Below are 27,981 nucleotides of genomic sequence, written 5' to 3'. Positions count from 1 at the left end.
CCTCCACAACGCCTCTGTCGAGGTGCAGTGGCTTCCAGTTCTGCTCCAGGCGTGCGCAGCAGTTTGACAGCCGTCATCTAACTTGTGTCCTCAAGGTTCACCCCAGCTATCTGCCACTCACAGACCTACCCCTGCCAGTAACTACACGAGATGAAAAATCTCGAGTCAGAGCTGCAAGGATTTTTGCTGCTTAACCCACCCCCCAAAACACGAGACTGCATTATTTTGATTACTTCCCCCTACCCCTTTTATTCCTGCACCCTCAGGTGACATTTTCCAGCTATTCCCCGCTGTTTGGACATCCACCCCACTCGAGATGCCGAGGAGGGAGCCCAGCCCTGACCGCACGGGCCGGGGCTCCGGCAAGAAGCGCGTACGGAAACCCCCTGACACCCGCGGGGCCCCGCGCTGCCCCCGCCCTACGCCCGGGGCGCGGTACGGCTCACAGCGGCAGCTTCGCGGCGCGGCCGCCCGCCCCGCCCCGGCTGCGGGGGGGCGCGGCTCCAACTCCAGTTCCCGCTCCGGCTCCCGGCGACGGGGCGCGCTTTGCCCCCTCCGGGGAGGCGCTGCCGCCCTACCTCCCCCGTTCCAGCGCTGGCGGCTGCTCGCCCGGTGCCTGCGGGAGCGGGGCTTTCCCGCTCCCGATAAGCCCCTCCCGCTCCTCCCGCGTGGCTCAGCCCCAGCTTCCCCCCCCAACAAACGCTCCGCTTCCCGCTGCCGCCAGCGCCCGCGCCTGCTCCGGGAGGAAGCGGGGCGGCGGCGACCGCCGGCCAAGCGGGACACGCCTTTCGCCCTCCCCGTCCCGGCCCCCCGGGCCCTACCGCCTACCGCGGGCGCGGCGCAGCGCAGCGCGGCCGTCGCGGCACCGCCATGAGCCGGAGGTAGCGGCGGCGGCGCCTTCCGCAGCCGCCGCCGCCCGCCCGCTCCGCTGCGGCGGCGGCCGGGCCCGCGATGCCGAACCAGAAGGGCGGCAAGGGCAAGAAGAACAAGCGCGCCAACAGCAGCGGCGACGAGCAGGAGAACGGGGCGGCGGCGGGCGGTGGCGCCGCGGCGGCGGCAGGCGGCGGGGCCGCGGCTAGCGGCGGAGCCGGAGCGGCGGCGGCGGGCGGCGGCAGCGGGGCAGCCGGCGGAGCGGGCGGCGCTGCGGGCGCAGGCGGCGCGGCGCCCGGGGACGTCAAGAACGGTGAGCGGCGGGCCGGGCCCCGCGGCCTCCCGGGGCCCGCGGTGGCGCAGGCGGCGGCTGGGGGGCGTGTGGGCGGTGCGGGGGGGCCCGGCGCGTCGGGGGAGCGCCCGGTGAGAGGGGCTGTGCGGGCGTGCGCCTGGGGGCGGCGGCGGGGCCGGGGATGAGGGGGGCGGCCGCTGCCCGCGGCTCTGCGCTGCCGGGATCTCCCCGAGATGCGCGGCGAGGCTGCTCGCCGGGGTGTCTCCGGCCGGTGACCCACCGGAGCGCGGGGGCCTCCGCCGCGGCGGTGCTGAAAGCGGCGTGAGCCTGCCTGGCCCGCAGCACCCGGCTGCCGTAGCTGCGGGCGGGGGGCGGCGGCCCGCCCGGGAGCGCGGTCAGGGGGCAGAGCGCATCTCCGGAGGCGGGCGGGAGGTGCAGCGCCCACCGGCTCCTGCCGCGTCTCGGCTTGTTCTGTGCTTCGTTGAAAAATCCCGGCTTTATTCCGACACAATTAAAAATGGAGTCCTACTTTTCGGTCCGTTTTATTTGTCGTTTTCCAGCAGTTGGTTTTGTCAGGGTAATACACTCGCTTTTCATCAACCATTTTATGTTGCCTTTGGTCGGTGGGCTGGTTTTTGGTTCAGAGCAATTTTGGTATGGGGTTGTCTTGCAGAAACCTACATTTCTGTCCGTGTTTGCAGGAAGTCTTGCTGCAAAATGGTATTCCAGGCTAAAACCAAAGGTAGACTAGGATTTTATTACACTTCTTGCTAAGCCAAAACCCTCCGCATCTGAGGTCTGCTGCTAGATTTACAAACTGCAGTGCAGACTCTTTACTTTTTTTCCCCTCCCAAGCTGGACTTCAGCTTTTTACTCTCCATGCTTTGGAAAAAGTGGGAGGGTAGCTACAACTGATTTTATACTTTGTGACGATAGTTTTGCCTGGCTGCTGTTAGCCAAAGGTAGTTCGTTTGGTTTTCAAGATGTCTGATGCCTGTGTATTATTTGATGGAAACTTTTCCTTAGAAATATTAGCAATTAATTGTGAATCCGTTTAGCTCACAAAGTGTTTGCCAGACTACTTTTGTAAGAGTATTACTTACTCCAGAGAATCATGGGGAATGCTTAGAATTTCCTTTTGTTTTTGACTATTTGTTCTAAGTGAGTGAACAAGGAAAAAAAAACCCCAACAGATCAGGAGGAGTTAGAGAATTTTTAGAGCACTTTTATCATGACTTGAGTAATATGACATGCATGACATTTGCTTTGCAGGTGCATGGCACTGTTGGCTTGTATTTAATTTTTGAGGCAGGGAGAAAAAGTGTTTCCATTTTTTTTCACGTGAAAGCAGAGGTGTGTTTCTGCTGTGCCTGTTTTGCATGGGGATAATGAAGCGTTGTTCCTCCTGTGGATGCCACAGAAGGTGATGCCTGTGAGCGCTGGTAGTGATGCAGCTTGCTCGCTGGGCAGGTTGTCATTCTTCTTAAGCTGTAAGCCTGTGTGTCCCAGGTACCTTACGTGTCCTTCCTCTGTGCTGGTCGGCTTCCTCAGAAGCTGAGGCTGCCTTTCTGAGATGCTTCTTTCTTCTCTCCCTCCCTGCTTCCATATGACTTCAGTGGTCAGAAATATCCTCACCTCTTTTGTCAACACCCTCTGCCATCCCCCCTTTTTTCCCCCCTCACAACGGAGGTACAACATTGGCTTTGGCATTTGCTGTAAGTGGCTGGTCAGCACACCTGATCTTTTTCTTGTCAGGATCATTGCATCTAGTCATATCTTTCATTTCAGATAACTATAAAGCCTGGAGGAGTGGATGTGGTTGCCAGCATTATTTTACACTGACTACTGCCCATCAGATAATCTTGAGCTGGAAGTTTCATAAATTGTGTTCTCACTGATAAGTCCAAAGCTTTCAACAGCTTTGGTTCAGGAGATGAAAGGAGAAACTGCTTCTGTCGTGCTACAGAGCTGGGAATCCAGCTCTCATGTGCAAGGAAAAGATGAGATGATGATAATAGATTCCCCCAAGTCTTCCAACCCGTAAAATCTGAAATTAAGCTATGCAGTATAGCCAGGGTCTTGGAGGCAGGTATCCCATTACTAGACTCAAGATGTTTGTAAGAGTCCGTGCACTTATGGGTACTTGTTACTAAGCAGTTTATGGAGGATGTGGCCTGCTGCAGTGAGTTGTGAGGTTAATAGAGTTCTGCTGCACACAGTCAACTCTCGATTATTCATGGGAGATTATCTGGGTTACAGATTAAGTGTACTGGGTGCAGGGAAGCACTTCACTGTGCTGCTTTCAGGCCGTGCAGCTGCATTCTGTGACCCGTGCTGCCCAGGTTCCCTGGTCCTGTGGGTCTGTCGTCCCTGGGCTCGCTCTGCTCTCCTGCAGCATCACTGAATGTTGTTCTAGAGTAATTTGCATGTGTCTGGTATTATCGCTCTCCTACTCTATCTTTACCCCAGAAAAGCAGTAGATGATTATAATAACATAACCTGTTTTCTTTCATTAATATGACAAGATAGAAGTATGCAGAGATGAAAGCAGCAGATTTAATAATTGCAAAATTAAGATTGTCTGTGCAAACCTTGGCTTTGCATCATGATGTCAGTGTGACAGTCTAATTACGCAGGTCCATCAGGAATCTGCTGCATTCAGTGAAAGGATAGTGGTTCAAATTTTTTATTTTATTTCTTTTAAGTCTTCACAGTTCATTATGTGATCCATGTATTGTTTCTGCCCCCCATCCACGTGCCATAATGAAACAGAATTTTTAATCTCCTCTGGGCTTCTCTGTGCAGCTCTGACTAGTGGTGCCATGTAATACGGAACTATCATTATAGCAGTCCTTTACAGTGGAAAGATGTTGTTCCCTTTTACGTTTTGACAAATTTAGCTTCAATCCCTGCACAGTTTTCCCTCAAAGTGTCAGTCAATTTTTGGCATGATGATTGAGAAATGTAGTTTGATTTTTCCCCTGCCCCCAAAGGGCATCTTTTTATGCTTTTTTATGGTGGGGTTCTAGACTCCCATGAGGGACCCATGGAAGTGGAGAGCACAACCACTGACCAGATGTGATGGCTTTTCTCCATCTCGCACTATCACTTTTCAGCAGGTATTGGGATGATCCTCACAAGGAGGATTCACATTCTGTGGCTGTGCCTTCCTTTCCTGTCTCTTCCATCAGAACAAGCAGGAATTCTGTATGTGATAGATTATTCTTTCTTGGCCAAAGTGCATCCTTTTTCTACACTGAATAAGGCCCCACATGGGTGGGGCGGACTGACTAGTTTAAGAGTATCGCAGTGCACAGGGAAACTGAAATGTGATGTCACAGAAAGCCTCATTTCTGAGAGTCCCCGTCTTCAGTGTGGTTGAATGATATTCCTAATACATTTTATTTTTTTAGCTAATTTTCTGGATTACTTAACCAAACTGGAATATCTGCACTGTCATCACTTAAAATTATATGAGCAGCTCCATGGAATTGTGCACTTAACTCACTGAGTCCAGCCTTGTGGATCACCAGTGTTCCTAATGGCAATAGTTGGTTATCTTTGTCTGCAGATGGGGCAAGACATTTTGTGCATACTTTGCCCAAGCAGCAGAAGAGGAATATCCACAGGGTTTACTTCAGGTATGAGGGCTCTGAGTGGCAAATTCCTTCTCTTTTTCTGCCTCGTTGAGCCTGGGTGCTTTTACACCATCAGCTCCAGCCATTTTATCCCTTTGTCCTATAAACATCTCACTCTGGTCTCCACATATAGTTCTTTCTGACCCTAAAATTCTTTCCTCCATCCATTTTCTTTGCCTTGTTTCCGTTCTTGGTCTCACTGTCCAGTAGACCCAAGTCCTCTTCCTGCTCTTGATAGTTGCTATCCCAGCATCTTGCTGCTTCATCCCCTTGTTCTAGTCACTCTAGTCTCTCCAGCATTGGTGCTGTGAGAAGATGAGAGGAAAGGAGAAGCTAACTCTCCTTATCTGTGCTTTTCTCCTTTAACATGCGGTTCATTATAGCTGGCTAAATTGAGCTAAAAAAAATGGCATAGCTGTCTCTAAATTGCTCTCTTACGGTGTATTGGCCATGTGTTTTAAGACCATAGTTTTTCCATTCTGGCATAGGTGAGTCCTTGAACTGCAAAAACGGCAGAACTGGCGAGTTGGGGGTTATCAGGTGGGGTTGCCAGAGGTCAGATTTGTACAGGGGCATGAGAGTCTGGGGAGAAAAAGGCTGCAGGGGAACTGGTGGAGGTAGTTGCTGTAGGTCTCAGTGGAGGGTGGTTTTGCAGGGATGGAGTTCCCTGCCCCAGCAGCCGAGGGGCTGTGTGAGCGGTGCCCACCGCGCTGGCCGGGCTCTGAACTCCTCTGTAGTTACCAGGGTCTGAAATGGCCAGCTGTGCTTTTGCATGCTCTTCACCTGGGTTTCACAAATTCGTACGACTGATTCACTTTCCAATAAAAATGCTAATGTAGGACAACTGTCTGAAGAAGAAAATCAGTCAACACAACAGTGATTAACATACTGAAAGATGTGAGTGGCCAACAATTAAGATTTACAGAAAAAAAAAATATCCTGGAGGTGGGATAGTTAAAGAGGGACAGAAAATTTGTCAGTGCAATATTTAATTTGAAAATGTATTTTTAGAGCATTAATTGCCACAGTGTTTAAGCATGGATTTATATTTGCTGTCAAATGTTCCCTGCTGCATATAACATCCAAGTCTAGTTTGGCACTCTAGCGATGTTCAGTATTGGCACCTTCTTATTACTTAGCTTGAGGAAGTCCCATTGATATCAGTGAGACCACCTGGAAAATTAAGTTTCTATTCTGTTCCAGTGAGTACAAAATTTAATACCTGTTAATTTTCTAAAGGAAAACCATTTTGCTTCATAACTCCATTGAGTTCTTCTAACAGCAGAAATCAATTGAATGCAAATTTCACTGTCTCTATCAATGCAAATCAGGTTTGAAAGGACTTTCATGTTTGTTTTAGGATTTTTAAAAGTATGCAATTGCATGCTTTTGTAGCAAATGCAACCCATGTTCTTCAAATATTTGCAAATGGAATCATATCTGTGGTATTACTGAATAAAATAAAAGCTATCCTTTCATGCATGCAAGTACACATTTGATTTTTTTTTTAAGTTATTTGCTATCAAAATGGTTATCTGTGCCCTGATGGCATTCTGTGTTCATGTGATTAGTCGTTCGCTTAAGTGTAGCGCCTGCATGAGTAGCGTTTGGGCTTGATGTTTGTTTTGTATGAGGAAATACAGTTTTTGAACTGATTGCTTTACTTTGTCTGTACTCATCCTGTGTCTTCCTCCCTCCAATAAGTAGTGACAAAATGATTTCTAGTCCTTGGATACATGTGTAAGTTTTTTTCAACTTCGCGTACAGCCTTGCATATTGTGACATCCTTTGATATTAAAGTACTGTGGTGATTGGCAGATATCCATCCTCTGCTTTTCTTCCTGCAGTGTATGTGAGGGGAAAATACAGAGGTAAACCTTGAATCCAGCTCACGGTAAAATACTCGAGCTATTCTTCAGGATGTGTAAATTACAATGGCATTAGTAGGGCATGGGCTTCCTTTAAACAGTTTTGATAGAAATTCAAATAATTTCAAAGAGGCCTCTTGAAGCAGTAATCTATCACTGGAGTGGGTAATTCTGTTTTGAAAGCTTGCAGGATTTTGAGTGGAGCACTGGCATTTCCTGGTAGACTTCAGTGACATTTGTGTTGAGAACATTCACTTTAACCTTTATCTCTTTCCTTCTGTCTCTCCTGCAATGGTGGAGTCTATCAGTCCTCTTTCTAGGGCTTGAGAGGGATATTGCTGTTGTTCCTGGCCAGCAAATGTATTTTAGTCTTTGTAATTTATTCAAACTACCACACTCTGCTCAATATCTTTAAAAAAAGTATATTTAGGTAACTAGAGCACACTTTTACTATGTGTTTTTAGCAGGGCCTGTTACAACAGGGCAAGGGGTTTTAAACTAAAGGAGATTCAGGCTAGACATGAGGAGGAAATTTTTTACAATGAGAGTGATGAAACACTGGCACAGGTTGCCCAGAGAGGTGGCAGATGCCCCATCCCTGGAGACATTCCAGGCCAGGCTGGATGGGGCTCTAAGCAACATGATCTAGTTGAAGGTGTTCCTGCTCATTGCAAGGGGGTGCACTAGATGACCTTTGAAGGTCCCTTCCAACCCAAACTATTCTGTGATTCTATGATTCTGTCTTAAAAGCCTGCTGGGAGAGGAGGGAGCTTCAATCAGAGCCTGGCTGTTAAGTGTACCAGGCATTCCCTGTCTCCATTTCTGTGCTACTGATACCCATTTCAGGAGCTGTGCACAGTTGAGGTCTCTGTGTTCTGCACAGATGCCAAAGGCGGCAGGGCAGCAGGGCTGGGAGCCAGCACAGCGTCGTGAGGGAGGTGTCCACTGGAACCGAGAGCTCCACACTCAGGAGCTGCTGTCTTGCAGAGATGCCAGGTACTGCAGCTAGGGGTGACTGCATCTCACCTTTCCCACTGAGTTTCTACCAGCTTCTCTAGTCTTTAGCACAGGAAATAAAAATACTGTCTGTCATATTGAAAATTGGGAGGGATAGACCAATCATACAAACATCGCTTGACTTGAAACTAAAAGAGGTGCTGATGCCACTTTTCTCTTTTTTCTCTTCCCTTCTTGTGCTTTTGGACTGCGTCTGGTGGGGGCTCTGAATCTGGCAAGTCCAGCCTGTAGTGTTTACATTTGTGCTTGGTATTAGGGCATCTACTGCTTGCCACAGTTATCTCTTTATTACCAGCATGACTTGGAATTTGTCACTGAAAACTTGCTGGGGCAGGTGCATTAGAGTCTGCTTTAGTTATTAGCACATCTGTTTCTTGAAGCACCAGGTTTAGTTTTCTGTAACAGTTCAAGGTATTAAAACTATTGAGAGGCTACAGTGGGATAATTGAATGGTAGAAATGCTTTTCTGTGAGGATGATTTACGTGCGGACAAAGCAATAACCAATGTTCAAAATGTGTTAATGCCCACCGGTCTTGAGATAGTCGCTGATCTCTGCATTCACCACAGTAGAGGTCATTAGAAAAATCCACCCTGTGCCGAGGAGTGTGAGGAGTCTTCCTGGCCCAGGCGTGATTGCTTGTGACACGGAGGACCCGTTGTTGCCTGATCTGATTAAGCCAATTCAGAATTCACATGGGATTATCAGGAGTGTGTTGGAATTGGTTGTCCTGGTGCTGATATAGGTAGATGCTCAGGCCTGTTCTTTTTGGTGTGGTGAACTGGTGATATTTTTGGTTGGACTGAGGGTATTACAGTGCAGCCATGGCAAGATTTCTTCAATGCAGGGAGGGTCTCTACATCCTAAGCAAAAGCCAAAGCTGGTGACTTGAGTTGTTCTGTTCGGATGACAGGTATTAAATGTAAAGAAGTTGTCTAGATGATAACTGTACAGATCATGGTGACTTCTACATGACTGTGTGAATTCTCATGATGGGTTTCAGCTGTGTAGGCAGTCAGTCCAGCTTGGTGCACAGATGGCTGTGTATACAAACCATGAAGCTGCTGTGCACATGGAAGTGCCTGTCCCCTTAGTTTGTACAATTTTGCTCTTGACTTTCGGGCTTACCTTGGTGAGGTGATGGCTGAGCTGGGAGTGGGTGGTTGAGTGAGAGCCACAGATAACTGACTGCATCTTGTGCTACTTGTTGATTTCATAAACAGGCACCAGCTCTGACTCTGCCGTAAGTTAGAGGATGTTAACATGGCAGGTATGAGTTAAGGCTTCATGATTTATATGGCATCTCCCCACTGCTGTGTAGTTGCTAGGCCTTTCTTGGTGTTGTGGTGGTGGTAGTGGTGTTTTTTGTTTTGGTTTGGCTTTGTTTTTTTGTGAACGAAGAGATTCCCTTAGAGGCCAAGTGTGAAGTCAGCTAAGTGAAAGTGCATGGAGATCGTTCTAGCACCTACTGAGCCCTCCAGGAGTCCTGCCATCTGAATTCCCAGGTAAACTATGGTTTAGCAGCTCCAAATTACCTGAAGTCTTTTCTAGGGAAAAATGATCACTTCATGTGACTACTCTCCTAATAAAACTGGTGACACCTTGCCCTTCTGAGCATAAACATTGACTGCAGCTACTTGGTCCTTGGAGGTAGGATTAGCTCCAGACTGGCGTGTAGGTGTCAATCTGTAGGTGCTCACATGTGCAAAGCTATCAGCCAGACTCCTGTTGTGATGAGGGATTGTTTGGAGTCAGTGGCTCCTCCAAGGTGGTTCAGGTAGGTCTGTGCTGGGTGTCATACCAGCCTGAGCTCTGTCCATGGCTCACTGACGATGGGTTACTGGTGTTGTCTTCTCTTTCCAAGAACGTAACAGGGAGTCTCATGACGCAGGAGAAAACTTGTGTTTTATGCAGCTTACCAGGTAGTACTGTCTTGCTTTTTTTTCCTCTGCCTTCTGGAGAATGATTGAAAACTTTCATCTTGAGCAGTCCATGAAGATTGCTTAAGAAGTTTTAAAGAGACATCAGTCATCATCACTGAGTGTTATCAACATAAGCCATGAGCTGAGCTGTTTTGAAAGATTTCTCTCACTGTTTGTCAGCTATTATTTGTTGTTGTTGCTGCAGTGAAGATCCAGGCTTGCCTTTTGGATCCACTTCTGAAACATTTTTTTCTCGTTGCATTCAGGCTCTTATGAAGGTGGCTGATCATTTCTGTATTACCATATTTTTTGTACTGTTTAGCTAGTTATGTGTATGGCAATACCATTTTGTCACGTCTTAGTTATCTTTTGAATATTAGATTGTATTCCAAGGTTCACCAAAGTAAACACATTGGACAATTAACACAAGTTTGCAGTTCAGTCTGTTTTGTTGTGGCGGTGGTTAATTTTCTACAGCTGCGTTGCAGTATTAGCACGATAATATTGTATGATTTCAATTAAAATAAAGCTATGCTGATGGCAGAGGAAATTCAGAAAGTTCGTGCAGATGCTTGGTAGGGAGTCGCCTTCCACAGAGATGACTCAGCTCTGGTTCAAGGTGGCAGAGTGAACAATTCCTGGCTGTGTAGGGTTGTGAAGAGAGCGCTGTTCATGGGGAAGTGGTGGGAGAGGTTGAAGTGCTTGATTTACAAAGTATGTGTCCCACAGGTACCCTTCTGGCTGAGGTAACAGTGTGCTGGCAAGTAAAGTATCCTTGGCATAGATGATGAGACGGTAGATTAATGGTAGACCAGAAGTAAGCCATAGTAAGTGTCTTACAGCCAATCCAGTGTCAAAACCTTGCCTTTTTTGGTTTTAGATAATTTCTTTTTCCAGATACAAAACAACCTACTGTCGCCTGACGGTTGTTTTAAGGTGAGAGTAGGGCTGCCTCTGCCAACAGCCGCCATGCTTCTCTGTCCTCTGCCCCCAGCCACATGTTTGACACCTCCCTCGAGCTTTAGCAGCGATTCCAAGTCTGTGTTGGGCTGAGACCTGTGCTGGTGAGTGCAGGAAATAATTATCTGTTTCTGTCCACTGACTGAAAAACTCTGGTGCTTAACACAATGGATGATGTGGGAACGTGGTGGGGGAAGAGCGAATTTTGCTTTGGGCGTCCACATTGAGGACTTGGAACAAATGAGAGGAGTCACAAAGCAGACGTGGAGTCATTGCGTTTGGCTTGCTGGGTGCATCTTTTGTTTTATGGTGGGTGTGTAAACAGAAGTAAACAACATTCTCCTCCATTTACTTCACCAGAGGGAAGTTCCTCAGGCAGCTGTTGTTCTGCTGCTTTTGTTTGGGTCATAAAATGGGAAGGGTGGTCTTCATATACCCTCTTTCTTTTTTATTAAAATGTAGAAACCCATTAATGTGGGGTTTTTTGCTCTTGTTGTCACTGAAGGAAATTTATCTCAACAGTGTGTTTCTATTCCTGGCTTTTATTGATGTTTATAAACATGAACAGAAAAACTGAGGAAAAAAAACAAACACCCCACACAGCTTCCTTGCAGTCTTCGGTCATGTTCTCATTTTTGAAAGAAAAGTTAATTTTATGGTAGTTCTGTCAAACATAAAATATAACCTTGTTTCAACAATGAGCTCTCTTTGCTCAAATGTATGTTTGTTTGGACTATTGTATGTTATTTCTGTTTTAGAGAACATTTATGTGCTGCCCCATGCAACTATTCAGAATTACTCATCAGAATCACTATGGTGGAATATGAGAAAACATGTATTTTTTTTTATGTGGAAACATAACTTCTTGGAAGAAGCAGCGTGCAGTTCTAGTTGCAATTTGGTGGCCTGTCTGTTATGGGTGTGCACTTGTGTCTAAATGTTGAAGCTGTTCCGCTACACAAAACTGCACACTGTCTTGTTTCATTCTCTTAGGGTGTGAAAACCATCTTGAAACTGAGAGAGAAAATAGAAGTACTTTTATGGTCATTTACACATTCTTTCAGCAGGGTCTGTTGGGAGAATAGATGCTGTTCTGATACCTGGTAATCTTTTATTTTTGGTGAAGTTCAGTTTCATAAGTTTGGAAAACAGAAATCCGGTGAGCTACTAGCTACTTGGAAGCAAATAATATTTAGGTGACAAACCAGCTGAGGGCTGCAGGTGTAGATGGGCACTTTGCCCAGTCGAATTTCTATTTACTCCCCTTTATTGTCTTTCTTGACAGTAATAGTTCTACTGTTATCATAAAATGTTAAGACAATGATTCTGGCTCTGACTTTTTGAAGAATAATCTCAAAATGCGTTTTTAATTAATGTAAAATAGAAGGGCTTGATAACAAGAATTTTTTAAGTTTTGTAATTCTGTAATAAGTGCTTTGTCTTGTTTATAAAATGATAATTAAATGACCTAGAGCAGTTTCAAGAGCGTGAGTTGATGGGAAGAGCTCTTCACATTTGCTAACGTGGCTCCCATACTTAAGTGATCTGAACACTGTCTCTTGCTCATAAGGCATATCTATTGCTGTGAACTGGGAAAGTTGCACAAAAAATTGTGGGTTTTTTTTTTTAGATGTTTCTCATTTATTCTTTAAACATGCAGCATGATTTTGTTTGGCAGGAGAAGTGAATGGAGAGAAGTCTGCAAGGGATGTTCAGTCCTGCACAGTCTGTTTTGTACAGATAGACCTGCTGGAATTTGGCGTATTAGGCAGAACTGAATATTGCCTTGAGGTTTCTATAGGCTTTTCAGGTGGTGGAGTTTTCTGCTTTCTTAAATATGGGGATACTACAGAAGTGTCAGAACTTTCCATGGAGACAACTTCCATTAGCCATGCCAGGCTCTTCAGTTTCCATTTTGGAGGTTTTATGGAGGCCTTCTCCAGATGGACAGACGTTTTAATAACAAACCTGTGTCAGTGAAAGCAGGTGCTTTGACTAGCATGGCATTGACTTTGCTGTGGAGCACAGCAACACGGCAGAGAGCCCTGTTAACTTTCTAGTATTTCCTGTGCTACTGCAGTGACAGTAGCGGAATGTCAGGTGAGTTCCCAGAAGAGGTGGCTAGGGACCAGCCTCTCAGCAGTTGTATTTTCCAAAGCAATCTCAGTTCCACCATTTAACAATTCAGTGGGGTCTTTTACCTGGGGGAAGGCTCTTGTTCACTCCATTGCTTTCTTCTAGCTGCTCAAGACCCGCTTTTGCTGTGGTAAGTGTATGACCAGTCAGTTCATACTGAGTAGATAAAAGATTGGATGAGGGAACTTCTGAAAACTTTGAGTCATCTAGTTACCTTAAATGTTGAACATCACTGTCCAAAACTTCAAGCTTTTTCTTGCTCATCGTTATGCTATGTGGGAAAGTTCCTAAGGTAATCTTGCATCTCTAAGTTCTCGAGGAGAAGCTGGAGAAGATCCCATTCCACAGTCCTTCCATTAACCACCCAAGGAAAAGGGAAAAGAAATCTGTTGTCACCTTGACAATAGACTCTAGACACCCAGCACAACTCTCTACAGCTACCTGAAAGGAGGTTGTAGCTAGGAGGTAGTCAGTCTCTTCTCGCAAGATACTATGAAAAATTCACTGAAAGGGTTGTCAAGCATTGGAACAGGCTGCCCAGGGAAGTGGTGGAGTCACCATCCCTGGAGGTGCTTAAAAGATGCATAGATGAGGTTCTTAGGGACATGGTTTAGAGGTGGACTTGGCAGTGTTAGGTTAACAGTTGGATTTCATGATCTTAAAGGTCTTTTCCAACCAAAACAATTCCATGGTTCTATGATTCTACGATCATAAATAGTTGTGGACATGTCCTGTAGAATGAACGGGCTGTGGTGGTTTTTTCCCTGTATTTCAGCCACTTATTTTATTAATTTCATTTTTTGTCCACATAATGATGAGGCTGTAAACTTCTCAGGGGACTAGAGATAATTTTTTTTTTTATCCAAAACCAAAAGCACGTTCAAAGGCTAATCAAGGGATCACTTTTCTTTTTTAGTCAGTTAACTATGCCAGTATGGATGAACTAGTCTAGTGTAAAGTCATTATTTTAAAGTGGAGATCTCTAGACTTGTCTGTATAGTAACTTTCTCGGCTGCCAGCTATAATTATACCTGTGACTGTTGGAACATTTAAAATCCGAAACACAGGGGCAGCATAAGTGGATTTTTGGCATGTTCTTTCTTCCTGCCTGCTGGCAGTGGTGGAAGGGAATATGTACTGAAATAGATGAATACAGGAAATGCATAAGTGAGAACTGTTTATATTGGTACCTCCAGTAACTTGCTGCACATTTGACTTCTGATGATTTGCCTTTAACGGTTTCGGTTTAATTGGCTTCTCTGAGATAAATTTCTTAAGGATGTTATAGTAGTGAACTGTGCTTTCAGACCCTAAATATAAAGAAAGAATGACTGACAATGAAGAAAAACTTTGCAGAGATGCTTGTTGTGATATAGGGTGACTTGAATCGAAGTCTGGGAGAATGGGTGGGAGAAATCTCTAAACTGGTAAACTGACAGATTTTATTTCAGAGCAGATAAGTTATCATTCAGTTTTGCTCTTGGCCAGGGACATTATACTCAATAACACATAGTAAAAACATGGAGAAAAGTTAGTCATTGGTAAACAATAAAAGTCATGCTTCTCAAAGACCTCTCAAAACCTCTATGTTCTTATTGGCTTTTCAGTGACCTGAGACAACTAGTAAGAATGTGTCATGTGTATAGAAGAAACTTCCAAAAAGTCCCTGCGGAAAGCCTCTCTTATCTCTGTTCTCTCCAGTTTGGTAATTTGTTTTTAATGACTTAATAGGTCCATATTTTGAAATTAAATAGTCTTTTTTACTTTAAGAGAATGCTTTTTGGGAATGTGCTTTGCTTGCTCTTTGTAGGCCAGTCCCTGAAGGAAAGGTGTTGCAGAAAATCCTCCTTGTAACTGTGCTGCTTGTGGCATTTGAAATGGAGGCAGTGAAGTGGGGTGAAGGATGTGGCATCTTCCAGGGAACAGCTTGGGAAAATTTTGTCATGCTCTTTATGCCTGTCTCTTCTGGGTAAATAATCTTAAGAGCTACTATAATCTTGAATTTGCTGAATATAACCTTGAAGATTTTGTTTGTTTGCTTATAGCCTTTGAAGAAAAACTTGTTGGGAAGGGGCAAAAACACTAACAGGGCAAAGATCTGTTCTTGTAAAGCCTCTGGTTTGTGAATTGCTGCTGTAGGACAGGTGATGATGGGTAGTGTGTCTGTGGCTGAGAGTCTAAGTACAAGTGAATGCAGCAGCATAAAATCATCCCACTGCAAATTGTGTTCTATTATTTGTGCTAGCAGTGACTAGAATGGGATTAAAAGCAATGCAACAGAGTGTGGTTTTTATCCCAGCTTATGAGGTAGAAATTTGAAGTCCTAAAAGGAAAGAAATACCTGGATCAGGCAGCCTCTCTTCTCTGAGGCTCCATGTACCTCTTTTGCAAGTCCTGGAGCTCTGGCTGAGACTGCAGAACTGCAGGGAGCAGTTTGCTCTGTTTTGCACGGGGTGAGACAGCACTTGACCATGAAAGATCTGGAGAAGCCTGCTAGTATTGGAATGCAGCAATACAGAGGTTACAAGGCAGCCTGCCAGCCCTGCTGGAGCAGGATTTTTTGGTGAAGTGGAGGAAGTAGGAAGTCAGAAATGCAGAGGAGAAATATTTGTGATACTTGAGTAAGCATCTAAAAACTTCATGATTGGAAACTCTTCAGATCCAATAGAAACTGAAAATTTCCTGTCCTTTTGGTGCCTCCCAGCTGCAACTGAGCAGCCAGAAATGGGAGGTGTATGTAGTTCATGGTACTTTGGTGAGGAAGGGGAAAATGTAATTAGTTCATAAATGCAGAACATTTTTTGTTTAGCATTTTTGTGTAGAAGCTGACATTGTTGCAGGGAGAGAATTGAAATAAACTGTTATTTGCTCAAGGAGATAGATAGATATATATATATATAGAGAGAGAGATATATATAGATATATAGATATATATTTTTATATATATATATAGCACAGCAAAGGCTGCTGCTTTGCTAATGGCTGATAAAAGGCCATGTGGCATTTAGTTTTTTAACCTGTTTGTGTTGCAGAAGGATTTGGTTTGTGAAATTTAGCTATCCGGTAGGTCAGTGATGGTGGTATAGTCTATGTTTGCCTGAGCAATGTGATGAAGGCCTTCCCTGCTGCACTAGGAACATAAGCTCTTTCTCTTGTTTTTCAAACTCCTCTGCTTCCTCTTTCTCTCCCTAGCTGTTGTCTCTTGCTCAGTCCCAAAGAAAAGATCAATTCCTACCTCTCCCTGTGATCACAAAGCTGGACTGTAGTGCCTACTTGTTTTTCAAACAAGAATCTCTGTACGTTCTCCCCATGTTGCCTCTCAGGCTTCAAAGCAACCTTGCGGAAACATCCACAAAGCTTTCTCCTTACTTCTTAAAGCCTTTGCAACAGTATCCACAAACCTTTGAGGAGGGCTAATGCTTGTGAGGTGCTTTGGCTTTGAATATTAAACAAACTGTAATGTCGTTTGTTTCTTTATTCCTTAATTTCCGTATCTCCTTTCACATACTTAACTTTTTTTGGCAAAGAGTGTTCTTTGCCCTGACCCAGAGCTAGTGCACGTGGGCATGAGTAAGAGCTCGTGTGTGTATTTGGCACAATGTTTAAAGAAGTATTGCAATCAACAGGCCATTAAGTTATTAATTTATCTGTTTTATCTTCCACAGAAGCCCCTTGTGCTACTCCATTGATTTGCAGCTTTGGAAGGCCAGTGGACCTGGAGAAGGATGACTACCAGAAGGTCATATGCAACAACGAGCATTGTCCATACAGCAACTGGATGCACCTTCAGTGCTTCTATGAGTGGGAAAGCAGCATTCTTGTCCAGTTCAATTGCATTGGAAGAGCCAGGAGCTGGAATGAAAAGCAGTGTCGCCAAAACATGTGGACAAAGAAGGGATATGACCTGGCTTTTCGGTTTTGCTCCTGTCGTTGTGGACAGGGTCATTTAAAGAAGGACACTGACTGGTACCAGGTGAAGCGAATGCAGGATGATAAGAAGAAAAAATCAGTGTTGGAGAAAAGCACAGGAAGGTCGATGGCAGAGTCAGCAGAGGAGGCCAAAAAGGGCAGGCCGTCCAACAAGCCGCAGAAAGGCTTGAGTCATGACCTCCAGCGAAGGCACTCAATGGACAGGCAGAACTCCCAGGAGAAGGGCGTCATGGGCGGCAGCTACGGTGTTCGTTCGCCTTGTGTCTCTCCCGGCCAGTCCCCACCCACCGGCTACTCTATTCTTGCCCCCACGCATTTCAGCGGCCCTCGTTCCTCGCGATATTTAGGAGAGTTTTTGAAGAACGCCATTCATTTGGAGCCCCATAAGAAGAACATGGCTGGCGGGGGCATGTTCAGGAACGCACATTTTGATTACGGGGCAGCTGGTTTGCAAGCACATAGATCGGGACACTTTGATGCCCCCGTGCAGTTTTTGAGAAGGCTCGATCTATCCGAGCTGCTTACTCACATCCCCAGGCATAAATTGAATACTTTTCATGTGCGGATGGAAGACGATGCCCAGGTGGGCCAAGGGGAGGACCTTCGAAAGTTTATCCTTGCTGCTCTTAGTGCCAGCCACAGGAACGTTGTAAACTGTGCGCTGTGCCACAGGGCACTGCCAGTGTTTGAACAGTTTCCGCTGGTGGACGGGACCCTGTTCCTTAGCCCGTCGAGACACGATGAGATTGAATATGATGTTCCCTGTCACCTTCAAGGTACAGGTTGTCTGTCAGTCATGCTAGGTTTCATTAAATGGTGGAACTGCCTTTTCTGCCCTCTCCCTCTCATTATAGATTTTCATCCTGATTCTGCATTTTTAAGCAGTTCTGTAAAGCTGGAAGTCACGTCCAAAGTAATCATGTGGATCAGATTGAAATACTTAGAAGGAATTACAAAAAGTAAATGCCATGTAGAAAGATCCATGCCTTGTGTTTTGGTTTACAACTAAGACATTTCTCATCCAGCTTCTAGGTAGACCACGGGAAGGTTTTCCAGCCAATCTTCTCTGCAGTGTGTGCGTGCTGATTTATCTGTTGTGAGCTTTACTCCAAGATATACATCAACCCTTCAAAGAACGTTTTAAATTTAAGCATGCTGTGCTGCAATATGGGTGAAAGTTACATTTGTACCACCGGTGAGATGAGATGCCTGTCATCTGCTTTCAGACTAGAGAATATGATTTTGGTTTATAGCAATCTTTTTTTTTTTTTTTTTCTTTTAATATGGAAAGGACTAGTCTGGCCTGGAGAGGTTGAGTGCAGTGAAAATAAGCTTTGATATGGTGGGTTGAAGCAGCAATGCTGTAGTGAGAGTTTTAGACTTATTTCCAGGCTCCCACCTGTTTGGACTGCATCCTGGTCATGTCCCAGCTCCAAGCTGAGTTGAAACCTAGGTATCTATTACTTTTCTCCTCCTAGAGAAACACATGGTTGTGGGCTAAGGATGAGCTTCAGCTCTTCCTGAAAGCTTTGCCCCTACATCAGTAATAAGGGTGGAACCAGGCAAAGCGTGCCTGTCCTGCACCCTGCTGGCAGCCAGCACGGCTAAAATAAGTCAGAGAAAGTATTTGTGGTTTGGTTTTTGAAAACGTAGAATTGTATGTTGAAAAGTGTGTTGGGAAGGCATTAATGAGAGGTATTTTAACCTTTAAGTTTATATTATTTCAAAAAAATTTGTTATATCCCATGCATGGTCATAATATATAACATTCCTTTGCTCAACAAACTTTGTATTTATTTTTTTTTCCTTAAATCACTGTGCACTGAGTCACTAAACTGTATGCATGCTGACATTGTTGTTTCTGTCTTGCCTAGTGTACTTTAAGGAGAAAAAATGATAGGCAAATATGCCATCTAAAAAGGCTCCAGGATAAACAGAATATACGTATGTGAGATAACAATGCTTGTTTGCTTTGGTGGGGAGGTGTGCACAACATGCTTGTGATTTTATCAGTACTAATAGCTGGTTTAGTAAGAGGGAAACTCATCACTTGTTAACATTTGCTGCTAAAAATGAAACTCTGCAATTTTTTTTTTTTTTAATTTAATTGCTCTTTGCCCTTTGGACAATACATCTGAACAATGTGCTCAGACAAGATACCGTGAATAATTAATTGTTAAAATTTTTACTTCTTTGTCCTGGGTAAAATGGTTTATTATCAGAAGTATGCTTTGAAATGAAATTAAGCTTACAAGGTGCTGTTCCAGGGTGTTATTTTCTCTTCAGTAAAGAAAATCACTTCTTTTATTTCAGACATGTTTAAGATACCAGGTGCCTCATTTCCTATATAACAAGGATCCTGAAAAATGAAGTGATGGGAGAATGCAGTATTTTAATGTGCAGGAGCAGTGCAGAATTTCAGACAGGGAAAATTATTTTATCTTCCTGCAGAACATAAGGCTTTTGTGCATGGAATTCTTTGAAAGTCTCCAATTTTAAGTGTTCACTTTAGGAACAGAGTTTATTATATTTGTACTTACAGTTTCACCCTATCACATTTTTTAATAGCTGAACACTCCAGTGTGCAGTAACTCAATTTTTGTCAGCTCATACTAGCAAGTTGATTTTGTGTATCTGTTTTAAGAAGAATCTGGTTTGTCTTCTCATTTTTCTAAAATAGTTGGCCTAAAAACCACGACGAGTTAAAACCCAAACCATTATTTTTGAAGTATGGACTAATCATAAATGGTTAATGTTTTGTTCTCTTTTATTTAAAAAGAGCACAATATGTTATGTGTTCTTTAAATCACAGGTTGTGATGTGTTCATTATTTTACTAAAGAGGACAAATTGCAATCCAAAATAAATGCATATTATATGCAATTCTGTTTTGTAGCTGATCTGTAACTGCATCACTTCTTGACTTTGTCTTGTATAGCAGTGCAAAATAAGGTATATTACAGAATCACTACTCTCTGTCAGCCCATTTTTAATAGCCAACTCTTAAACTACAAATTCATTCAATCACTACAAATGAGGCTTACTCTTGATGTCAGATCTTTATAATTTGTATAGGGATTATTGTTTTGTGTTAAATTTGAATCTTGGATTTTGCATTGGTGAGTTTAGTCACCTTTATGTAAAGAAAATATTTCAAGTCTGAACTGCTTGATTTTTATGCAAGTCCTTATAACTCATTTTTTGAAAGTTGTCATACAAACAGACCTCAATAGATTCATAGTTCTGAATGGCATGTTAAAGTCGCTGTGTAATGCACAATGTTTTTAAATATACTTGCTGTAATGAATGGTCAGGCAAAAGTACATGAAAGAAAATTGCTCTTCTGGCTTTTGCTTTTTTCCATCAGGTCCTTAGTTCCCTCTTTGCTGGAAGACTTTGGCAAGTTAAGAGGATCTGTACCCAGCTTCCTGATAAGCTTCAGCATTTCTCCACTTCTTTGAGGTGTGGATGAAGCTGGGGCACAGTCCTGGTTTTGGAAATGCTGCAGCTGATCATATGGCTTAACCTGGCATCTGTTCATTGAGCTTAAGCAACTTTTATAAAGTATTTTGCTAAGTTCTACCAGCAAATGGAGCAAGGGAAGGTGGGCAGGGTGATGACTAATTCCTGAGTTTTGCATCTATGGAAAATAGCTTCAGTTAAGCTCTATGTAATTCCTGTAGAGAAACTTTTTTTACTTTATCATTCACCCTTTTAAAAAGTGTGATTTGTGTCACTAAAGGGCAGATAATAAGTTGTGGGAAATGTCTGTTTTGATCTTCTGTTCTGGTCTCCTGAAGAAGTATCTTTCCTGTCCACAGGAAGGCTTATGCACCTCTATGCTGTTTGTGTAGACTGCTTAGAAGGGGTTCACAAAATTATCTGCATTAAGTGCAAGTCCCGATGGGATGGAAGCTGGCACCAGCTGGGAACTATGTATACCTACGATATTCTGGCAGCATCTCCCTGTTGTCAGGTTAGTACCGTAAATAAATAACACTCATTAGGTGAAATTCCAGCTGATTGTAAGTAAAGCCAAGGTTTGTGTTTCTCTTCTCTTTTCCCATCTTTCATCCTTTTCTAGTCTACAATTACAATACAAGAAAGCTGAGTGAGTCTGCGTCCCTTTGTCTTAACTTATGAGGCACAAGGGCTGATAGCTAGACAAAAAACAGTGCAATGGTCAATGGTTATTACTTATGTTTTTAAATAAAGCCCCTTTAAATGCATCTGCAATTAAATCTCATGCTTGGGGTGATCCCTAGCAGGTACCTTTGGCATCAGATATAATTCCAGTAGTGTTCTAATAACAATTGCACATTTTGAGCAGATGTTTAATGTATTCAGTGTTCTTTTAGTTACTCGAATTGTGTTTTATCATAACTGTGGGAAAAAAGCCAAGGGAATGGAAAGGTCTAAAAAGTCTTTGTGCTCGGGCATTACCCTGTTCTCCTTAATCTCCACTGTGATGTTGGTACCCCACCACAGCCTGAAACATCTTAGTTTTTCTTAAATGCTCACCTCATCTATACTTTGGGTGAGAAAGATCCAAGGCCTGGGGTTACTCCAGAGTAGTCACTTGTCTGAGGCAGCAGGGTCATCAGCAGCCAAAAGAATTGTCCCTGTGATGGGCAGAGCGCTTTTTATGTGTAGGTAGGGCTAGACAGCCATGGAAAAAGCACTTGTTTGGGAATGGCTCGGTGGGATGCTCGGGAGGGGGCTGTTACCTTCAGACATGCAGGTGATGTTACTGAGTGAGAACAGAGGCCTTGCAGTGATCCATTCATTCAAAGTACAATCACTTCATGGTATTGTGCGTTCTTAAGAGCAATCTAAAATGTAGTTTTGTCAATATACAAAATGGTATTTAATTTTAAATTTAACATATTTGCCAAAATGTGTTGCTCAAAAAAGAAGTGGTGCTGCTGCTGCTGGATAAAGTGACATTGATAACTATAAAGACAGAGATATTACCTCTAAATTTAGTGCCTCTTGAGATTGCACCTTTTTTTAAATGTAGGGACTTTTTAAAGATAAAACACTTCTGGTTTGATAGCTCTGTAAAAGCCAGCGAATTTAAATCTGAATTGCTTCTGTTGAATGTAATAAGACAAGAATTAAGGTCTCATTATACAAGAGCTTTAATTATATGATTAATGGACAGTGTGACAGTACATGGTAAGTAATAGAACTGACTATGAAATCATTAGCTGCAGTGACTGTGATTGCCAGATCAAACGCATTATTGTTTCACTGTGGTTGTTAGAGATGATTCTGTGCATACAGAGCAATGACATTTAAATATGGTATGTAATTTAACTCTGAATTGCATTGCTAGTTTCTATTTTGAATAATTTTGCACCTTATTTCAAAATATTTAATTATACATGACAAAAGTGCGTGTAGGATAATGAACTGCAGCCAGTGTCAGGTTACTAGCAGATAGCTCATGTACTGGACAGTAGCAAGAGGGAAAACACTTCAGTTAAGAAAATCATATGAATCCATGCCCTACTAGATTGTATTTCCTAGAATTTCTGCTTTTTAAGCAGAGTTGATGGCTGTGGAGCTGATTGTTTCTTTTCGAGTCTTGTCTCAACAGTAATAGTACTTTAATTTCTTCCTCTCCTCATGCCAGTAAAATTCCGTAAATGAAGATTGCAGTAGAAAATCAGTTTTTGTTCTTTTCAGTGAAGAGCTAAAGCTTTCATTAGCGTGTTGGGCTGTGAGGTTAAGCTACAGTACAGCTCAGGCCCTCGCTGCTCATTTGCCACCTTTACTCTGAAGCTCCTTTACGGTCTCAAATCCCTCTGCTACTCTTGAGTGTTTCAAACGGCTTGCTGAGCTTTCATACTGCCTGTTGCTTTCTTTACATCAAATGGGCTGGGTTTCTCAGCTAGATTTCTTCTGAAGACTTCCTTTTTTTTTGTTACTGCTGAACATTAATAGCTCTGTCTCTCCTCACCCTTGACCTTTAATTATTTCTCATATCCACCCAGTTAATGTTGATCCTTTCTCAGCTGGATTTTGTAGAATAGTTTGTGTGCTTGAAGTGATGTTTAGTTTGTATAACCTGCTATGTATTATAAATGTTTAAAACGATACCTAAAGTGTTACAATACTGTGCCATGCTGATAAAGTAGATCAAGTTATACATTTGTTAAGGTAAAAGATTAAAATGCTGATGTATTTCATAGATGGATCACATTCAAACATCAGCCTAAATGCTTGAACTGCATGGCAGAAATGTAACATTTCTCTCTTTGCTTTAGGGCTTCATTAATGATTTATTGAGATAGCACTTCTTGTGCTGGGAATTGAGGAATTGGTTCAGAGATTAACTGACGCAAAACAATCATGTGTGTATATAAACTTTGAAACTCTCTACCTCCTGTCAGTCAGAGGTTTAACCCCAACCAGCAACCAAGCACCACAGAGCCACTCGCTCATCCTGCCCCCCCAGCTCAGCGGCGCTGGGGAGAGTATTGACACTGGGACACTTACTGTCCAGAATTTGGTGGTGGTGTTTCATGTGAAAAACATGGTGTGTGCCTGTGAGTTGCCAGTCCGGGTGAGGAGTGTCCTCACCAGTGGATGCCATTGCTGCCGGTTTCCTGACTTGCTCCTCTCCTGCCGGGGAGGGCAGGGGGCTGCGTGCGATGCTTTCTTTTCCAGAGGCAACAAACAGAGGTGAATTTGGTCATTTCAAAAGGGTTCTTTTTGTTTGTTTCTTTGTTTTTTGCAGGCTCGACTGAACTGTAAGCACTGTGGGAAGCCAGTAATAGACGTGCGGATTGGCATGCAGTATTTCTCTGAATACAGCAACGTCCAGCAGTGTCCTCACTGTGGAAATCTAGACTACCACTTCGTGAAGCCATTTTCTTCATTTAAAGTTTTGGAGGCGTATTGACGAAAGCTTTGCTTTAGTAATAGCTATTTTATGGGTATTTCAACTTTATTACATATCTTTTTATAGGATTCATTCTGTGATGAAATTTAATTTCTTTTCTAACTGAAAGAGCAGCTTCTTTGTCTGTGTACATATTAATATCTGTATATACATTTTGTTAAAATGAGATTCCTCCTGACATGATCTCTGTGAAGGTTGGAGGCAAGCCAATTTAATGGCCTTTAAATATATCCCAAGTGTGGGGTAAAGTTCAGCTAAAAATGATTTTATTTTATTTTTTTGTATAATTGTAATGCAGTTTATCGGAAGGGTGTGGGAAGACATACAGGACAGAGAAATATGTCTGGTTGGAAAGTGGGTGATTGTATAGGGTTGTTGTCCCTCCAGCTTGGTGGAAATGGGAAATCCTTGGAAAGAAATCATCCTGTTACTGTTGAATTCATTCAGACTTTCACATCAGTTCCCGCAGGCGTGGGAACTGGCCCCATGCTACCAGTCACCTCAGCGGGCTTTCCTTCAGATTTCCCGAGATGGGGTAAACTAGGGTATCGTGACAAGTGAATGTAAATGTATGCCAGAAAATGCAATCTTGAAATGAAATTATTATTTTTTTTGGCATCGTGTCTTCCTGCCGTGTGTGTTTGGTGTGTGTTGCCCTCACAGACAGACCGTATGGCAATAGTGCTGCTTCCACCAGGGTTGTCATGTGCCCTGTCAGGTCATCTGTTCATAGCAAAACAAGCTGGAGATCCTAATATGCTTTCTTTAAAGGTGGTTTTCCATAGATGTTTTAGGGAAGGAACAGGCTGAGCTGAATGGGGATGTGTTTGTATGCGTCTGCTGGGACTGAGCCTTTGCTGTCTGCTGCAAACTGATGGGACTGGTGTGGAAGGACCGTGAAGTGGGATCTGGGCCGTCAGACCTGTAAGAGCTGAGAAGTACTGAGTATGAAACATGGCATTGCTTTTTAAAATAATTAATTGCTGCACCTTTGTCTTTCAAAATTGCTTTAAGTCCAGGATCTAAAAACTTGTAGACTTTTTAAGACAGCAAACTTAGCATACTTACTTTCTACATGCCTCTGTGCTGTACATAATAGATGATGGCTTAGGTCATGGATTTGTATCAGAGGGCTTGGTCCTGTAGACTCTGCAGTTGTTATTTCTTGGTTCCCATTTCTCCCTTCCTTAAATAAAAAAAATTTAAATAGATCATTAATCTTTTGCTTGGTTTCTCAAGCCAATTGAGATTTAGGAGAGGGGTTTTTTTGCTTTTCTCCATAGTGTATTTACGGAGCATTAGTTAACTCGAGAGGTGTGGGGTTTGTTTCTGTTTATGAGGTGGGATTATTTTTTGGTTCTTCTGAAGTTTTTTTGTTTTCCCAAGTTAGAATTTTTTTAAAGAGTGTGTCTGTTGAAATCATGATCTTGAAAATGACCCTGATACTCTGCCACCCTGGGAAATAAAACAAAAAAGTCAGAAGCCAAGAGGCGTTTCATATGCTGTACTGAGAATTATGCTTTCTGCTAAGTTAAGAAATTAATGTGCCCATAAAACTCAAACTGAGTATCCATGTTTCTTTGTGCATAAAAATGCCAAGTTCACAGTTTTATTTCCTGGCTGTCTTCACTGCAGAATTAGCTCCTTTTAGCATTAGCCACACTTGGATAAATACTTGAGCTGCACAGAGGGCTTATGTTGGAAAAGAGACTTACTACGAACTTGAGTGGTAATGTCCTTAGAAGCCAGCCAGCTCACGTTAATAGTTTTCACATCTGGACTGTCTATCTTGTACAATTAGACTGGTGATCTGCTGCTGATCTGAAGGCTGTGGTAGTCTTCATCACTGGCTCTCCCCTGCTGCTGTCCTTGCTCTTGGGCTTGGTTTTGGGTCTGGAGGACATCCTTGGGGTTTTGTGTGGGGTTCCCTGTTTGTGACGGTTTTAGGAAAGCCTCTTTCCTTTTTAGAGATAATTATGGGAAGCAGCTTGGGAGACTTCTAACGCTGTCCTAGTGTGGTTACCGCAAACCAAGTTATACCGAGCCTAATTGAAGTGAGACTGGCACTGTGACTATTGCCCACAGGAGCAGGAGCTGGCCCAGGCATACCTGGACTGGAAGAAGGTGTCTAGCAGATAAAACCTGTTTAGCTGTACAGCGTAGACTTCGCTTATGGAGAATAATCAAATTACAATTTGAATGAACTCCTCGGGGATGATGAGCCCTTTAACTTCGATGGTGTGTTGAGCAACCTGATGGAGTTAGGGTGGCTAACAAGGTCTGGAGTTGCATTGCCTGGCAGAATCACATCAGAGAGACAATGGCTAGACCGTTCCAGCGGCCTGAAATCACACAGCAAAGACAAAGCTCCTGTAATGAGAAAAATTAAAGGATACACCTGTAACTGTAGTGTTTGGTCCTGAGTGCTAGTCACTCATGCCATGTGTCTAGGGTGTTAATTTCCACATAGGCTACGTGGTATTGTGGACCCACTTTTTCATGCACTTGGTGAGGGGGATTGTGACTGGCCAACACACGTGGTAGGGGAGAAGTGCTATCTGGAGTTCTTCTAAATACTTGTTCATTTGCTTTCCTTGGAGTAGCTTAATTTATAATTCTGTTCTTTAAGTACTTAGATGCCTCTCCAGACACGTAAGTGTGACAATCGGGAATGAGTAGAAATGGAGAAAGGGGATTTGACTAGCTTTAAAAACACAAGTGGATGAAAGGTTGAACAGTATATTCAAATCAAAACTGAGAATGCAGCAGACTGAGAAAACGGGAAGGGGAAAGCACATTTAAAGCCTTAACAGCGTCAAAGAGCTGGGTACAAATCTACCGAAGGAAACAATTTTGTTCTCCATCAGCTTTTCCTTTTAATTCTGATGCTGAGTCTTATCTACTGCTTGAGGAAATGCATATTTTCTTGCAAAACAATCTCTCAACTGGAGGCCTGCAGCAGTTGTGGCACTGTAAAAATGATCCTCGATGGAAACCAGCTGAGCCACAGAAAGATTCCTCTGAACTTCCACTCCAAAGTAAATTGTCCCTGATTTGTAGAGAATGCTTTCCCCGCTTCTTGCTGGTACTGAAAACTGGTCTTGGGTTACTGCAAAATTTGGTATTTTCTGTAACATGTATCAGGTTCCAGTCAAGCAGTCGGGCCCACCCTTTGGCCATGAGAGTTTCAGATGGGCTTTGCATAAGAAAGGCAGAGGTGTCTTCTTTGTGACCTAATGGCTACTTCAGGGGTTAAACTACACCACTGTTGTTTTGCTTTCTGTCCTGACAAGCACTGGAAGTAGTTATGAGCTTTTAAACATGTCAAAAGGGAAATTATTTCCCTAGTTATGGAGCTGCTTGCTTTGCTTGTTTGTCTAAAGTTTATTCTTCATTACCTTTAATTTTTCTGATGCTCTGTTCTTTTTAATCTGGCCTGTGGTCAGATTAAATTGTGCCTGAAATGTTTTATAAATGAGAATACAGCCCCCTGGATTTGAAGGTTCATTCTACTCAAGTGCACGATACTCCTTGTGATAGTAATAGGAGTTGCATGTGCAAATGCTTTTCTTTCCAGTACTTAACTCTTATTTTCCGTAGGAGAGGCTTGCATTTAGATAGACTTCATCTTTTGGATGTGTAAAAATGAAGTCGTCCATCGGTAGGATGTTTAAAATTAAATTTTGATAACCATAACTAACACAATGGATATCTTTTATGTGCTGATCTGTAATTTGACATCTACTGTGGTGAACAGCCTGAAATTCTTGTTCTGTCTAATGCTGCGGAGTCATTAAAACTACAGTGTTCTGTAGCCAGCCCATAGACTATCTTATAGTCTATTTGCATTAACATCTCCAGTAGCGAGCAGTGTATTCATAATGAATTTAGTTGGGAAAACAGGGAATATTCCTACAAGGGAGGCATCTAACCAATTTTTTTTTTTCTTAACCCATGTAGTCTTCATTTTCCTGTACCAGGTAACCAAGGACAAACATGTTATCGTAAGGCCACTGGTGAGAAAACCTCACAAAAACATACTTGTCCATAAAGGTTTCTTGTTGAGACATTCTTGGATTGCACTTTTGCAGATGGAAGAATATGTACATAGCAAATGAATGTTGATGAAACTAACGTGATTGGTTATGATATCATTTGCGTGTGTTGTTAGACAATATTTTGTTGTGACTTCTCTGTATTAAAAAGTAATAAATACCAGACAGCTAATGGTGTGGGTTCTTCTTTTCCCCTTGTTCTTTTGACTAGTTTCTTACACTTGCTCTTTATATTACTCTATAGTGTTAAAGGGCACAGTGCAAACAGGTTTTCAGTGTCAATTAAAATGAAGCTTTGATGTAGTCGTTTTGAAGACTGCTATACTCGAAGGGTGATGGGGAGGGGGGATGTGTCCCCATGCAAAAGAGAAGTCCCATTCGCTTT

General features: G+C 43.2%; 1 protein-coding gene across 4 annotated transcripts; it reads left to right on the top strand.

Annotated features, from left to right (window-relative positions):
• The first annotated feature begins 564 nt into the window (after positions 1 to 564).
• HECA (hdc homolog, cell cycle regulator) lies at positions 565 to 27,768 on the top strand. 4 transcript variants are annotated; one of them, XM_082050135.1, is made up of 5 exons: positions 565 to 1,183; positions 16,368 to 17,215; positions 18,507 to 18,576; positions 20,453 to 20,607; positions 23,377 to 27,768. In XM_082050135.1, exons 1-5 carry the CDS (start codon positions 952 to 954, stop codon positions 23,539 to 23,541), a joined length of 1,470 nt encoding a protein of 489 aa, XP_081906261.1. In that variant the 5' UTR covers positions 565 to 951; the 3' UTR covers positions 23,542 to 27,768. The 4 variants fall into 4 exon arrangements, 2 of the variants coding, with proteins under 2 accessions (XP_081906261.1, XP_081906260.1); XR_014183821.1 differs by lacking the exons at positions 20,453 to 20,607; positions 23,377 to 27,768 and adding an exon at positions 19,999 to 20,033 and having other exon boundaries at positions 16,368 to 17,827; XM_082050134.1 differs by lacking the exon at positions 18,507 to 18,576 and having other exon boundaries at positions 16,368 to 17,408.
• The last annotated feature ends 213 nt before the right edge of the window (positions 27,769 to 27,981 follow it).

This window comes from Streptopelia decaocto (assembly GCF_964273445.1).
Source record: "Streptopelia decaocto genome assembly, chromosome: 3".
NCBI lineage: Eukaryota > Metazoa > Chordata > Aves > Columbiformes > Columbidae > Streptopelia > Streptopelia decaocto.
The sequence above is the reverse complement of the archived record's forward strand: the minus strand, read 5'-3'. Positions and strand labels throughout refer to the sequence as shown.